Below are 17,520 nucleotides of genomic sequence, written 5' to 3'. Positions count from 1 at the left end.
TATCTATTTTCGATATCTATTTTCAAATAATAATTCAAATTGTTTACAAACATATTTGAATTTTTTAAATTGAACTCAAACTTTAATCTGAACAAAATTCGACAATTTTTAAAAAAAATTCAAATCGAACTCGAACTTTACTTTGAACAAAATTGGAGTTAAAAATTTTGAACTTCAAACCGAAATCGACGTTTACGCCCTACAGTCATGGATCATGTGGCCTATGTTATGCTCGAGTACAATATTTCTACTACCGACATTTTAAATATATTAAAAATAATTAAATACGAATGATTAGAAATTGAGGGATTACCGTGGTATGTTAAGCCAATGTTTTGTACTTTAGGGGCTGACACTAGCCATCATAGCTTTGAGTCTCCATTAGATTATGGAATGACTCTGCATAATACCTGATGTGTGGTTTTTATTATCAAACAGAAAACGAAATTTGATCCACATAATATCATATTCATTAAGCACTTAGTTTAAACAGATATTACTAAATTACACACAACTTAGAGAAAGCATCTTAAAGTTAACTCGGAAGCCACAGAATCGATTGTGCGCGCCTTTGTTTAAGCTGCTTCAGCGAACCCAATTCTTGATTTGCCATAATCAAACACGGTATGGTAGCGGCCCATAAAAATATCTCCCAAGATCCTGGACATTATCATATAAATACATTCATTAGCCATGACAAAAAAAAAATTCAAAAAACGTGAAGTCCAAGGATTTTACCAAAGTGGTCCGCGAGGAGGAGGAACGTCCAGGCCAGTGAAACCACTGATGCATTGTGCTGCATCACCTTCTCCCACCTTAAGTATGTACTGTTCAAATACCCGAAAGAAAGGTAGTTGTGAGAGCAAGTCAACCCTGAAGAATCCTACTCGTGATTTAAGGTATTATTTTGACCATTGAATCTATATACCTCTTTTGAGGAGAGTTCAAAAACTTTTCCACCGATTGTAAAGGAAACACTAGGCATGGAAGAAATGCTTCCACATTCAACAGCTGATTCTCCCATTGGACTAGGCAGCCGTTCACAGAGCTGCAATTTTGTTGGTGCCATATGAAACAGAAACTAAACAAAGTTTAACGCTACCAGTGAAGCAGCGTGAATTATACCTCGCTAACGTAGTTTAAGATTCGATCTTGAGTCTGATTCTGGCTGAGTTGATTTTGCATCCACACGACAGCCATTTCACAAGCAGGGCACATAGTGTCATGCAAGCCGGAGGAACGTCTGTCCTTTTCTTCCACAACAGTTTCAATGCCTCCACTATACAGAGATTTAGAATCTAGTTCAAACACATGCTCAGAAACATGGCAACTTATAAAATGTTCATTCAAGATTACAAATCCTCCATTAAGAATCCACAAAGCTTTGAAAGCCAGTGAAGTGACACCATGAAAAAGGGGCTAACCTTACTCCACGAGTTCCATCGAATGTACATAACCCAATTCGAGAGCATATCTTCTTTGGCTGTGCCTTTGGCATTTAGTCGTGATAAGTTCATAAAAATAAACAAAAAGTAGTTGGGCAGAAAAAACAAAAGAAAAAACTGCAATGACACAGTAAATTTGGTAATACCTCCGCTAAGAGAAGATCCATAATTGATACTCCATATTGTTCAACCACAGCCTTGCACTCTTTGCTAACAACTCCCGAGGCGCCTATAGCATGGTTAATCATGGTGATGACAGTCTACAAACATAGACAAAACGAGAACATCGGAGTATTAACCAGCATACTATCAATTCAACACCGAAAAGGGTGCATCAAACTGCAAAAAAAAATAAGAAAAGTGCAACATGGCACAATGTACAGTTCGTTGCATTTTGGTTGCATGCTCTAGTAAGCAACTTGAATATAAAATGCCAAGTAAATTTTGAAATAATAATCTCAATCTAATCACAGATCAGTAACATCCTCTTTGCAAGACTATATCAAGAAAAAGAGTAAAAAATTATTGTTTTTTTTACACATTATATAGCCAAAACATACTGTTGGACCAGCCAGGAGAGAAGTTCCAGAGTCTGCTATTGCCGCACATCCACCACCACAGTATCCTAAGAAACAAAGACCTTTAAAATGACTTTCTGATTAACTAAATTTGATTGATAATCTCTTCTGGTTCTCATTAATGGGGTAAATGGTGCATCTTTGAAACATTAAATTAACACTTACCACTTTCTTTACCATCAATGAGTACCTCCCCCATATCAAACTACAAATCATCCAAAGAACTAGAAAATTACTTGAATAATCCAAAAATAAAAATAAACATGCTATTAGTACGGGGAAATAAAAATTGATAACCAACCTGCCAGTACCCTTTCTGTGTCACTGGAATGTAAATATGTTTACCCTTGTAATGTTTTGGATCAACTCCACCAAATACCAGTTCACCACCATTTTCTTCCTTCAAATTACGATTGAGCCAAAAGGAGAAAACAGGCTCCTTAACAAGACCTTGTTTGACCATGTTGTACCTGCAAAAAGTCCAAAAGTAGAATCATAATGCAGTGTTCAAACAAATTAGAAGTCTTACCTCATGTAAGTACTAAAAGTGGGAAGAAGATAATCCAAATGCACATGTAATGTAACAGAAAAGTATTATTCTTTATTCTCAATCAAGCACCTAAACAAACAACCATACTAAAAGAGTTCAACTCGTACCATACAGGGGTTGCATTTCCAACAGAGATCTCTTTGAAACCAAGTCCTAATATTCCATCAAACTTGGCCACCAAAAATGTAACACTTGGTTCTCTTGTTGCCTCGATAAATTCCTGGCCATGTCAACACTCAGTTCTGGTCAGTCAACAATACTAACATGAATTAGGCATGAGTCGAAGTGGAAAATAAACAACCTGTCCCCTGACGACAAGGTCGCCAACTTTGATGTTATCCTCGCTAAAGAATCCAGAGATAGCCCCACTACCATATTGAATTGCAGCAGATTTTCCTGAATTATATATGGTTCCATGGTTTTAAACTTCTTCCATTCATGTCCCAGATTATAAATCAGTGTCATAACAGTACAGATTGATTTCACCGCAGACAACCGATGATGCTACGAAAGTATGTAAAAAGTTGCTACAAAGGGCAATATTAGTGTTAAACTTGGAAAGTATTCAATTCATAAACTAACTTCCAAGCTTTCACAGGTACAGCTACATATCAAACTTATAAGTGCAGGATATTTTGAATCTTCTTAAACATTCAGATGCAAGAATAACAACTTTGGTTTTTTGAAGCAAGGATGTGGCAACAGCTCCAACAATTAACAAATAATTATCAACCTATATATAAATAAGGAAACAGGGAAAATCAGACCATTCTTTTTATAAGATTTTGAACTGCTCGATATGTACTTGGAATGGAAGTAACATGGGACCTGAAACAAGAAGAGTAATACTCAAAATTTTGTCTGTTTCTATCCCAGTCCATCAAAAAACATGTCCTAACAAGAGTTTTGATACTCAAAGCTGCTTTACCGAAAAATAGCATTTTGCAGATGGCACCCACAGATTCGAGCTTCCAGTATCGAAAATCACTGTAAATTTCTGTGGGGGAGTTCCAACACCAATCTCTCCAAAATACTGGGCATCCATGTAGTTCTTTAATCCTACAATGTCTGTATCTGCAGTGTTCCCATGTGTAGTTCCGAAATTATACTTCCTAATTGAAGCTCTCAGCCCTTCCAAATCCTTGGATTCCAATTGAGTCGCAAGGCGGTTGTTCTGATCCAACTTCAGTTTTTTTAGTCCAATTCTGACCAAACCATCGTCTGATGCAGAAAATGCAAGAGAAAACAACAGGCTTGACAACAAAAGGTTGAAAATGAGATCTACTAATATACTTCCCATGTGACCTGTGACATCAAATTAAGTTATGAGTTACTTACCACGACCACGAAAATAACCGCATGCAATAAAGAGAGAGTCAGATATCAACAACATTCCATATTTGCTATCACAAAGAAAACAAGGAGCAAATTCACATACTTGGTATATTTTACACCAGGTTAATAAAATCATTCTCACAACAGCTTTACACATTATAATAGTTAAACTGAAGCAATGCAACAAGTGCAGGATTTCCAAGCCTTCGGGCAAACATGCAGTGAAGAATTATTCCCAAGAGATGAGCCTGTATTTTTTTATGCATAATAGTATTTGGGCCACGAAATATTCACTTATTAAGTTAAAATCTACATTAAAAATTTGGAATTTACATGTCATGGACTGATCATAATAGAAAGACAGCTTGTTTAATATTTCCATTCATTTAAGCACCCAACAAAAGTTTCCATTTGATTCTTAAATTTTTTTGGTAGGATAACGTTTATTCTTTTCAGTTTTCAACATGCAACATTTCCAATAAAAAATAATATACAACACAAAAATCCAAAGATAAGAAAGCCATAAATATCAGCGAAGCATCAACGCAGACAAAAGTTTCAACATCAAAATCTGTAGGCTAAGACAATATAATGCAAAATCAAAGCGGACACAAATTCAAACTCAAAACCTCGTAAATTTTTTTAGCTGTTGCAGAAAAACAATGCAGCAACGAAATGCGATGGAACAAATAACTTAATCGTCTAACATTTCAAGAAAATAATAAATAAGGTCCTGAAATTCACTCACCAGAAACGTCGATAAAAAGGAAAGACAAAACAAAAATTCTTTGATATACAACTGAAACTCAGTCGGGGTGAGTATATATAAATAGGAAAGAACAGAGTTCCTGAGCTCAGCCGTTGGATGAGGTAAATGCCATTTATTTGACGCCGTTGGATCTCGGTAGACGTCTCTTCTACTGTTCTACGAGATGCCCGTTGATTAAAGGATACAATTGCCAAAGCAAAGAACCGGATGGTGAGACACGCGCGGGCCCACCTAGATCGGAGCCGTTGATCCTATCTATGCCCGACGGTCTAAATGACTAGTGAGGCACGAGAAAAAGCTCGTGGTAACCGAATGCTTACGTGTCGGGAGAGTGTGTGAGGTTGCTTACACGTGACGCTATCACCCCGCTATTGCGTATTTTACGAGGTTTCTGTTGTGTAAACGTTTTTATTGTTTTCACATATAAATATTATATTCGATATATTATAATAATCCATTGAAATCGGGGAAAAATAGAACAATGCGCGTCTTCGAATTTCGTATACGTAATTTGAACTTTTTTAAAAAACTCTCCAGTGTCTCCTTTGTTATATCTCCCTTTTCTTCACATAAATCGAAGGTGCGAGAGTAAATTTTTTCCCAGGTCGAAGCAACAAAAACACTTGAATTTTTTTTTACATAAAAAATTTATGCGATTGTTTCACAGTTCAAATATGTGGTATCGATCTCGAACCACACTCAAATAATTAAAAATGTTATTCTTTTTAAAAATAATATTATTTTTTTATTGTATATGTGGATCAAAGAAAGAGAAACTATATGCATGGTTGAAGTCCTGTCATAGATATACAACACATATTTCACAATTATCTTAATCGAAGTTGACACACAGCTAGTCTTCATGTCTGTGAAGACAACAAATGCGTATTTGATTGAGTTTAGATGCATTATTGAGCAATGTCGATAAATATTATATGTAGATCCAAATTTTATGTTTATCTTGTTTGTAGATAAGCAAACGAGAGTGCTGTTGTGTTAGCTAAATATTTTCTTTTTATGTTAGTATTTTTGTTTGATTGATAATATCAATATGTATTAGTGATATTTTGAGTCAATACTTCGCAATTTCTAATTTTAAATGAATGAATATTTTATTTATTTTTTAAAAATTCTAAGGATATTTTTGAGATTTTGTAAAAATAAAATAAAAAATCCACCGATTCACCAAAATAAATTAAATTCATCAATACTGGCGGCCTTTGAAACCTAGTACTCATATATCACAACTCCCTTGGGTACGTAAAATGGGTCGGACCAGAAACATCTAACAGGCCAGAATTTTGTAAAGCGTAGACCCATTGTAATATTGTCCAATCGGAGCGGGTATTCCAAAGACACTTACGCACGGGTGGTGCGGGATTATTTCATCCTACCCCTGCAGGCACTGCCTGCAGGGGTACATCCAAGGGCCAGAATTTTTTCTGGCCCAATTTTATTTTTTTTTAATTTTTTTTTTCTCCATGAGGTGGAATCTCAACCACTCATATGGGGTGTGGGCACTGCCCACACACCCATAATCGAACTAACCGGTGGTGCGGCCCACAACTTCACACGTCGTTTTAAGAGTGTTGGATTGGTGGCAGTGGCACATTCATTTGATGTCTAGACTTTTAGTTGCACGGAAGTCAAAGACGTGTCTCACTTCTTCGATTAAAGTAACACTTTTCTCCCTAACTTCTTCTCTTCTTGAACCTACTCGCTCGATTCCTTTGCCCAATTGAATTTTAAAATTTTAAAATCATCTACCCATATTAAAATAAAACATTATCCAAGAACTGCAAATCAAGTCGCGAATATTTTGGCTCGTAGATGCATCACTGTCAGGAGAATAGTAGATTTTTGTGGATGTAAATCCCATTATTCTTGAAAATTGTCAGTACATTATGATGGCTTATCATGCTAATGAAGCGTACGTTTCATTCTCAAAAAATTATATAATCGTGTCTATTACTTTTATCAGAATTAATTTAGAATATAATAATATTTGATTTTTGTATCGAAAATTATTACGAACAAATCTATCCTACACGAGACATAGAGAGAAAAATATATGCTCTTTGTTATTAATTCCAGAATGATCAATGATGGTTGAGTACAGTTGTCAAACTTGCTAAACCAATGTATAACTTATTAACTAACAATTAGAGTCAAATACGTACATGTGGGTAAAAGAAATGGTTAGCTTCTGCTCGAAGGGTCAACAAGGCAAGAAATTGCTTGATCACATTATCTAAACTATTATTATTGATCACAAATTTCGAAGTTAGCAGCTAAGAAGTCTCCTCTTTTATACAAATTTGAAATCATATCGATATATTAACTTTTTTTTATGAAAAGATGTACGTGTCAAAAATTGATGGCCGGAGTTGTTGACTTCTCAAATCAGAATATACCGGGCCTTTGATCAGTTCTACAAGTCTCCAGATGTCTGCTTCTCGGTTGTTTCTTTTTTCCCATGGTTTGATAATTATACGAAAACGATATTAAGGAAATTTGTGACAGATAATCCAAGAAGCTCATCACTGGTTTTTTGTTTTTTGTCGATTTACACGTATGAATGAATAAAAATATTATTTAGATAAGAAAGAATACAGCTTTGTGTTTTTCTAAACCTACTTTTTTCACTGGTAGTACAACAAAATGGAACTTCAACAATATGGACATGTTGATTTCATTACACCGGAAATGAAAGAAAAGAAACAATCAAGAAAACTAGCTATCTGATCCAAGTATGACGAAAAATGTATTGATAATTAACAAGAAATGAAGTGGAAGAACGTTTTGACAGCTAGCTAGTTCCCAGGAAAACTGCTGCTGGTTTTGTCGATATTGCCTTTACTTACGTTGTCGGGGGTGGAAGCGCTGTTATGCGGATGAGAGCCGCCCATAATGGAGGTGATAGCAGCGGCAAGAGAGGCCATGAAATTAGGATCGGTGGTGATAGCGGCCGTGGCGGCGCTGAGGGTGTCCGCAAAAGAAGGGTGGAGCGGCGGCTGGTGAAGCTGCGGGTGTTGCGGCGTTGAACTTGTGTTAATTGAGCAGCGGCTTCGTTGATGTGCTCCCTTGACATTTGGAGACCCGAAAACTTGGACTGATTGTAAAGGACTTGGCCATAAACTTGAGGAATGGATGATGGATTTGGAACCGGCGAAAAATTTTGTGGTTGCACTGGAAATGGGACCTGGAAATGTGGTGTGGGTCTTTCGAATTGCAATGGGTTTGGATTTTGTGTGAGATCGAGTGTGATTGTGGGAAAAGGAGCAGAAGCTGAGATTGTAGCCACGTTGGATGAACATGGAAGAATTGTTCTTGCCAAGAAATTGGGATTCATCAAACCGTCAGCACTGGGCATGGACCCTGAAAGGAGCATGTTTGCAGCGGCGGAGGTGGTGGAGGCCATGGCCATGGCGGCCGGAGGTAGCGGGTGGTTGTGTGTTCCTTCATAGGTCGTGATCAAGATTGTTCGATCCTCGGCACATCTTTGAACCTGTAATTGCCGTAGCATGCAATAAATGATTAATCATCCTATACTTGGGAAAAATCATGACGAAAACTAAGCAATGAAAAAGTGGGTACATACTTGTTTGCGCACTGGACAACCGACTGCCATTGTGCACCGGTAATAGGCTCGGGGACATGGATTCCCTTTGGCCATCTTTTGTCCGTATTTCCTCCATTGGCATCCATCTGAAATCTGTTAATATCACAAAAGAAACTCAAAGTTAGCATTCAGAATTGTAAGTTCATACCTATTATTTCAAATACAAAAAATACTAGTACTGGTTTAGATACCATGGGAGCTTCTGATCGTGCTCGAACTGAAACACGCGCTTTACGCATGGTGGCCTCAGTGGATTGATCAGCGGGCTTAACAGAATTCAATTTAGGATGCTTGTTAGGACCCCATCCTTCAGATTCCATGCTCCCTTCCCGCCCAATCCTCTTGTTCCTCGATAATTCTATGTTGTTGTTTGGGGATCCTGAAACAGTTCTTTCTTCTGATGAAGAGTAGGAGTGTCCCTCCATCATCTGATTAGCGGGGGATAAGCCCAAGAACTGCCTTGGAACCATCGCTCGTCCATTTTCATCGTCCTTTTCTTCAGGTACTTTTTCTCTCTACAATCTGATTTGAAGCATGTGATCGTGTTATAAAATCAGTATTTAATAATCGATGCTAGGAAAAATTTGATGAGATAAACAGAAATCTGACTAATTTATTACCTCGTGTTCTTGCGTACTATCAGTTCTTGAAATCTGTTGCTGCTGCATCAAAGTCACAAGATGCATCTGCATTGCTGTGTAATTGTTACTCACTTGAGCAAGCATCCCTCTCAGCCTCTGATTTTCGGCGTTCATTCTTTCCAGTTCAACTTGAAGTTGTGCCAGCTGATTGAAAACACAGAAAAAAACAGCTCATCGAATCAAACAATTTTATTATGTATTCGATTAGCAGCTCCAAAAACTGCATTTCTTCGATTGATTACCTCATTCTTGGCTCGCTTATCTGCAGCAAGATCGGAAGATACACCATCATCCACTGTTGACTGATCGCTTCCAGTGTTGAGGATCACAAGTTGCAAACCAGTCTATACTCATCAGAAACCAGGAAAAAAAATCAACAATCTAAACCGATAAACAAATTAACTTCATCATATATATATTAATTTCAGCTATACATGCACATAGACATATTTGGCTCACATTTACGTCGGATTCCAGGCGTCTACTTGCTTCAACATGTGGAACTTCCTTCTTGATAGTAGCGTTTATATCATTAACCGGCTTACTTTTCACCGAGAAGAAGTCTACTTCACCTAAGACCACCTTTTGTTGGCCGCCGGTGGGCTTGCAAGGGTGTTGCTTCATGCTCTTCTTTTCCACTCGAATTAACTGGAAACATAATCAATCCCTTGTTCTTATTTGTCAACCTTGGACTCAGGTTAAATCCAAAAATTGATTTGCTCCCAAAAAAACCAACTTGATCGGATTTCTCAAGGGCAAGTCCCCATCCTTTGTCCATAAATAACAAAGCCCGAGAATTAATATTTAATCAAGAATCGAATCTAACAATGAATTCAGAGAAAAAAAAAAGATTCTTATATAACGTATAGTAGGGCTATCTCAATTGCTTGTGTAAAAATGGAAAAAGGGGAAGGATCGAGAGTCTGAGAAGTCTTTTACAAATACATTGCGCAAGCCTATATAAAAGAGGTTGGGAGGTGGAAAAGTCTTACGAAGACCAGAAACTTTTGAAGGTTTAATGCGACTTTTGAAGTTGAGGGGGAAGACTTTGAGATGAATTGACGTAAGGTGATGCGTCAGTGTTGGTTGCCAGATGGCGCCGCAGCCCACATCTTAGACTTGGATAATTTCTCGTGAAAATGAAAAGAGGTTTCGTCTAAATCCAGCAAAGACTAACTTGGACTGGTTCATACAATAAATATACAATACAAGAAAATAAAAGAGCGGGATCGATGGAGGCTAGCTGTTGCATCTGTATATATGTGCTAATACAAAGCCGCCGGCCAGAGCTATGAGGCGGATTCCACGTGAGGAAAATGAATAGCATGATGCAGAAAGTCAATGAAATTGACGGCCGACCTAGTGCGTTTTAGTGTGACCACCGGGTTAGGCAGCGATCAAATCTATGTAATGAATTTTATGTGCACGATTTTTGTGATCCAAAAATATGATACGTTAATTCGAGCCATAATTAAATTATTCTTCTTACGTGTTTATATATTGAATATCAGAAGGAAAAAACATTTTACGTGTAATTATTGTGACACGAGTGTGAAAATTGTTGGCATAATATTAATTATAGGTGGGGACAAATTGGGCGTGCGGGTTTGGGGGTAGGCGGAGAAATATCGGATTGAAAAGGGAAGATAGGCTTTGATTTTTGACTGCAGCCACGGGCTAGTGGGGAAAGGTAAAATAGAGCAGGGGACCGCCTCGCTCGATATAGCGCAAGACTTTTTCGTGACTTCCAATAAATTTTTTAAGGGATTAATTTATCTGTGAATAAAGTGTAATCCAAGTTATAATCAATGGTCTAATCTTTATTACTTTCGTGTAATATATGTGTGCCGCAATTTCTAATTATTACATGTATCTTTCTATATTAAACTAATCTTACACTGTTGTTTAGTTTGAAACGGCATCGAATTGACTAATTTCACTTCATTTTTCAATTAGATTTATTATTTTTTAAAGAAATAAATACTCGATTTCGATTAGAATAAGATCTAGCTAGTTGAAATCCGATTCTATACGCTACTAACTAACATTAACCCTCTAGCTTAATTAACTTTTAATTAATTTTATCGGTGGTTGAAGCTTTTTTATATTTACAAAACTATAATTTTTACGCAATAGGTGGGTGAAGCTTTTTTTATAATTACAAACATTATCATTTCGTCATCTAACTCTATATTTTACGTTTCTCTTCTTTTTTTATTTTTTCTTCTACATTTAAAATTTCAAAAATTAATGACTTTAAATTTTTTATAACAAGATATCTCATTAATCTTCGATTTTTCTACGGAACACACATACCACGTATGTCGGGTTATTCCATGCTATATCGGGATTGTTTATCTCCTTGTTCCGATATTATTCGCGAGTTTCCTCACTTTTTATGGAAGGTGACAAATAATTTTTTTTATATACACACTACAATTTTTTGAAGAAAGTTGACAATTAATTTTTTTATCTCCTTGTTCCAATACTATATCGGGATTGTTTATATCTTTATTCCAATACTGTTTATCTCCCTGGACACAAATAATTAAAATATCGAACTATCTTCTATTTTATATATATACACACACTACACTAAAGTTCCACTCACATGATCTGCATACATTAACATGAATTTAAATTATGATTACGATTTATAATAATGATATATATAAAGTTTTAAAATGAAGTTTATATGCAAAAGAACACGAAGCCAAGAGAGATCGGAGTGAGAATCCGTTCGGGTGAAGAAAGAGGTTTTATATAAATCATCATTGGGTATACAACTACTAAGGAACTGATAAGAACACCTAATACTCAAACAAACTTGAGCTCCTAGCTTAGCCTGAACGGTATAAGAAGACCATGATAATAGATTAGAGACCTTGGCTGCGTCCTTACATCGTGATCATTTTGGAGGATCTTGGGTCATGCATCGAATCTGGGCCCGCAAGTATGGACCATCATATCTCGAAATTATTAGTATGCCAATACATAAAGACAATGTGACGAGAGTGGAAACAATATGTGTTGTTAATCGTGACAGTGTCAGGGGGAGGGCAGCAAATGCATGAGCAGCCGTCTGAGAATGAGAAGTGACCGGATACTGAAAACAAAGTCATCATTGTATTTTCTTTTACAAATACTAAGGTTTGGTCGATCATTTGGGACATTAAAATTGATATTTTCACTCACTCGATATATACTCCCTGTATAGTACTCTAATTCCTCTGCGTGAAAATCGATTGACTTGAACATCGGAGTGGCTATACGGAAAACTCTTCTGACGCCCCTTTGTTTGGTTACGCAGATCACTCAACTTAGGTTCCTTTTGTTTGGTTACCAGTATTAAGAGGAAAGAAGCACGAGTTGATTCGATAAATTACTCACTCAACTCACCTAATTTATCCGAGCAAGATCAATTATTGTTATTATTATTAATTTATCGTAAATGGCCGACACGGGTAGGAAAAAGGTAAATGGGAAACAGAATCTCACTTCTAATTTTCATTTGTTTAGAATTAACTTTCGCTTGATATTCCGATATTGACGTTAGTACAATTTTGAACTAGTACAGCTCTTATCAATTTTTTTCTTCTCTCTCGAGAATATTAAAATGAACACGTAACTTGCAAATTTTCAATATTTACACCGCTTATGACCAAAAACTCGATAATTGAACTGCTTTAATTTATTCTTGGGAAAAATATTCCATTCACAAATATATCATTCGCGTAAAATTTTAAAAAGTAGATAATAAAAAACATGGGCAGGTTTACAATTTTTACAAGTATTTAGAAACAGTGAATCCAATATTATAATTTTTTATCGTGATTTTAATATAAATAGGAGATTTGTTTGTCTTTAACAAAGATATATTTTAATCGAAAACGTGTTTTTCCAAGTAATCAACGAAGCTTTTACTTTTGGAAGAAAAAAGAAAATTAAAGTTATGCATGGAAATATACTTTCTCGTGCCGCCGGCTGATTCGATAATTCAAATACATGCATGTAAACACAAGGTGGCCTACCCGACAAAATTGTTCATGCAACAAATTCTCAACTCCTTTATGAGTAGGTCTCATGTGAGACCGTCTCACGGATCACAATCTGTGAGACGGGTCAATCCTACCCATATTCATAATAAAAAGTAATATTATTCGCATAAAAAGTAATATTTTTTCATGGATTATCCAAATAAATATCCGTCTCACAAAATACGACCCGTGAGACCGTCTCACACAAGTTTTTGCCCTCCTTTATATATATATATATATATATATCGTGAAATATGATTCTTTAATTCCATTGTTTTCTATTAAATTATAAATCTTGAATGAGTAGTTAAATAAGTGTCTATTTTCCAAAGAAATATCTATGTAATTATTTCTTCTGAGAAAATGATTTTCCTCCATCCTAAGTATATTTTTAACTTTTTGTTCGTATATTTCATCTGATTCATTTTCTCCACATGGTAATTATTAAAATTTTAATAGTGATTAATGTAAGCAGAATATGTCATAAATTATTTCAAAAGTTTACTACCCAAAAAAAAAAAATAAACAGCTTAGTTTATTTTTGGTATTATTTATAAAATATTCTAATTTTTTATTAAAAAAAAACGCTCAATTTTTATGAGATTTAAAATTAAAATAAAAAAGCGAGAATAGTTTTTTCCTAATGCAGGAGCAATTACGTGGAATCTACAGTTTGAAGAGAAGGTCAACAAAGCGGCGCGATAGTCCAATCAAATTAAAGAAGACAACGAAATCAGACAAAAACTAAAGTTGACTGAGATCAATTTGTGTTGACCAGAAACATCTACACCCACGTGGTTTACTTCCATCACGTAGAAAATTTGATTTGTTAGGTGATTGGACCACTACAATTAAATATAAACACAGCTCACCTATTCAAATTAAATACTTCATGAGTCAGACTTCGTTTTTATTAAAATTATAATTAGAATATTTAAGTTTTTTTTAGAAACTTTAGTTAATTTCATCCAAAATTGAATTATGGACATGGTTTCTAAAACATTCTCGAATAAAAAATTTATAATGCAGAAAGCTAAATGATTTTTTTTATCTTTAATTTGAAAGAAATATTTAGACAATATAACATACTTCCGAACGACGAGTGAAATAAAAGAAAACGAAAAGATATAAAATGTCCGATATTGTCCTATACTTTTTTATTTTGTTTTTTTCTTTATTGGTTAAAGAAAATGAACAAGTTCCTGTAGCCGAATTTGATGTTTAGTCAAAACTCGTATGCTAGAAAGTAATTTTCCTACCCAATACATAAATCAGTTCAACGTGAGAAATCTCTAATTTCAAAGACCCTACCTTTATGACCTCGATACTTGGCCTTTTCAACTTTGATTGTTAGTTGTCTTTTAATTTGAATTTTCATTTCATCGTGCAGATTTTACCATTGGACTGAAATCTTAATTAGCTTTACCCAAGACTATAAACGAATTGAGTTGGTTCGTGAGTTTTTTAGTTTAACAAACTCCATGATGTTCGAAATTTTTTCGGAGTCGAACTCGAACTAAAATTATTTATTTGATAGTTCGCGAGCTGATTGTGAATCTTATAATTTTATTAAAATAATATAGTTATTATTAAATATATCTATATTTCGAGCTTTACGGACATTTCAGACTTTAATGTTCGAGTAATAGTTCGAATAGCTCGCGAATAAATTCGAACATTTTGATCAAGGTGGACTCAAATTCAAACTTCACATCCAACCGAAGTCGAGTAAAAACATATATAGAATATTTTCGAGGTTCGAATCAAACTGAAACTTGAATGTTCTTAATTCAATCTGGATTCAAGCCATAAATTTTTACTATTATTCAGTTCGATTCATTTTATTTACAACCCCTATTTTTACCAATAGTGCCCACCAGCAAAACAATGAAATAAATCCTAATTCCAACACATATTGTATATAATTTTTTTTTGCCTCAAATATTTAAATTTGTTTGGTTTTTATAGAAAAGAAAATCATCGGAAAAATAAATTTTACGAACAAACTTCATATCATGTCATAATTTAATTCTTTAAAAAAATATTTGCACATTTTCCAAAAAGCTTAATTAATAGAGACATATTTTAGTAAAAAGAAAAAAAAAATCTACTAATTCTAGAAACATGAATTATATAATTATATTTGGAACAAGCGAAAAAAGTCTATATAATTAAGACAAATAAACTGTAATTGAAAAAATTACAATTTTGGAGTTTTATCTTTACCGAAATGGTTTGACAAGCAATTTGATTGATAATTTGATTAAGCTAGTCAAACAATGTTGAGGCCAGATTCTAAGAAATAGCGAATAAAACGTTTACATTTACCTAATATGTAATTGATTTATTTTGCATGACAATGTATGAACGCGGATTGGCTCATTAGATCCCAATAAATTATTATTATTGCTAAATAAATTGATGGAAGAGTTAGGTTTGAAATTTGTGAATGTATTATGAATCGTATAAGAATATTATCTTCGAATTTGTCAACACAAGTAATTAATTTCACACATGGCACCGAATGTATTATGAATCGTATAATATAATTTTTTTAATTTAGTTAATATAAAGGATATAAAAGCGCAATTAATTTACAATTAGAAGAAGTTTTAATGGGAAAGGAAGTGTTCATTAACGTTGAAATTTGGATTAGGATTATAATAAAAATAAAGCATTTCTAAATCAAATTAAGCAAACTTCTTAACATTTTTGGTGAAACCTAGCTGATGTTACATGTATAGAAAAAACTATATGGGAAAGTAATTAATAATATAATTATGAATTTGTTGATTATGTTGAAATTATTCGACTGTGATTAAGAAATTCAAAGTAATTAATCCACCAGAAAATCAGACTTTGTATGTGTTGGAGGTTTGTGTGAGCTATTTAATTTAAATATGAATACTTTTTCTTGGTTTCAAATGAACTTATCTTCTTCTAGAAAACGAAAATTGAATTTATGGGAAATGAATTGATTTCAAATGTTGATTATAAAATAATTTAAATCAACTGATTTGAAATCAGTGACTCTTCTTACAAAGTGTTTGTATTTCTAATTCCTTCGTAATTTTGCAAACACTCCCTTTACTTTTGTGTACTTCCTCCAGCAGATTTTTTTTTCTTGTGAAAAAGGTTGCTGTCATTAGTTTGGAATTTCAAACTTGACTGGGAAAACAAAGACTAATTGTGGATAAGTAGAGATGATAATCTCAGAAGATATCGACCTTTAATTTTATTATCGCTACTCCCTGTTTGGCCGTGGATGATCGAGACCACTAAAGAACGAATATTACCCGACACCATTTCCTCAGTATTGGAGATTGTAATGGACTTACGTCACTACATAGTTGGGCCACATATAATGATCTGGATCATTATACAGCGGCGGATGTAAAATTTTTTAATAATGGGCTTACGAGTCGTTTGTTTTTTTTCCACATAGAAAAAATAAAAAAGAAAATTAAAATTTTGAAATAATGCATTTTAGGGGGCATTAATATCACACAACGCCAACTCGAACCCCGGCTTTATACGAAGGAAAAATATCATTTATCACACTCGTGAAACTAAAAATAGTATACAATCACTTGTGTAAAATAAACTCATAAACCATTATGTATAACTATATGTTTTTAAACTTTTGAGATGTTGTGACAATAATGAGCCGTAGGTTGATTCAAGATGAGCATCAACCTATATTTATGTATAATTATTGGTCATGAGCCATAGGTTGGTCTAGCATGAGTCGTAGCTCATGTACCGTCGTTCATAGAATATCTCACAATTGGAAAGTTGTTTCGTTTGCATCTCCCAACATTCGATCGTAGGATCTCCAAATTTAAGTATCTAGAGTGTTGGTACCAAATGAGTTACGGTGCATGAGCATGTGCATGCATGCAGGGGCGTAGCCAAAATTTTTTTCATTCTGGGCTATGATTGATAAAAATAAATAAAATAGTATAAATTGCATATTAAAAAATTAAAATATGGTAAACTGCTAATTTATAATAAAAAAACACTTATCAAATATTTAATGGTAACTGCAAATATTACATAATGACTCGAACAAAATATAAACTACTGAAGTTGTGCTCTGCGGTTTTTCATAGAATAGAATTCATCAATTATTGAATCAGTTTCGACCTTTGCAGCAAACTCTCTTTCAATGTAGATAATCATAGAATCTGCCAAGAACTCTTCTTCCATCTTATTTCGAAGAGAAGTTTTAAGAAGTTTCATAGCTGAGAATGATCGTTCTGTTTTTGCAGTAGAAACAGGAAGAGTTAAAACAAGACGAATCAATCTGTCAATTAAATGATAATGTTGTGTCTTTTCATTCTCTACTAATCGTCGACATAATTCAGAAATGGTAGAGATATTCTGAAACCTTTCATGATTAATTATATCAAACTTATAATGCTCCAACTGACTTCTCAAATAATGTAGTTCTGTCCACTGAAATCATTGAGATAGAATTTCTCTGCAAGCTTGTAAATATCATCAATATTAAACAACTTAAAGTTGTCTCGAGGTTCCAAAA

General features: G+C 34.4%; 1 protein-coding gene and 1 pseudogene across 1 annotated transcript; both read right to left on the bottom strand.

Annotated features, from left to right (window-relative positions):
* Positions 1 to 400: 400 nt before the first annotated feature.
* LOC140812727 (aspartic proteinase-like) lies at positions 401 to 4,848 on the bottom strand. The gene is made up of 14 exons (XM_073171078.1): positions 4,657 to 4,848; positions 3,502 to 3,878; positions 3,341 to 3,401; positions 2,875 to 2,969; positions 2,681 to 2,793; positions 2,325 to 2,493; positions 2,189 to 2,228; positions 2,006 to 2,070; positions 1,592 to 1,705; positions 1,425 to 1,489; positions 1,126 to 1,279; positions 929 to 1,048; positions 739 to 827; positions 401 to 660 (listed from the first exon to the last, which is right to left on the bottom strand). Exons 2-14 carry the CDS (start codon positions 3,871 to 3,873, stop codon positions 576 to 578), a joined length of 1,542 nt encoding a protein of 513 aa, XP_073027179.1. The 5' UTR covers positions 3,874 to 3,878; positions 4,657 to 4,848; the 3' UTR covers positions 401 to 575.
* Positions 4,849 to 7,252: 2,404 nt separating this feature from the next.
* Positions 7,253 to 10,125, bottom strand: LOC140812335 (probable WRKY transcription factor 31; annotated as a pseudogene).
* Positions 10,126 to 17,520: the final 7,395 nt, after the last annotated feature.

This window comes from Primulina eburnea, chromosome 14 (assembly GCF_022965805.1).
Source record: "Primulina eburnea isolate SZY01 chromosome 14, ASM2296580v1, whole genome shotgun sequence".
NCBI lineage: Eukaryota > Viridiplantae > Streptophyta > Magnoliopsida > Lamiales > Gesneriaceae > Primulina > Primulina eburnea.
Note: the sequence above shows the minus strand (reverse complement) of the source record. Positions and strands in the feature narration are given on the sequence as shown.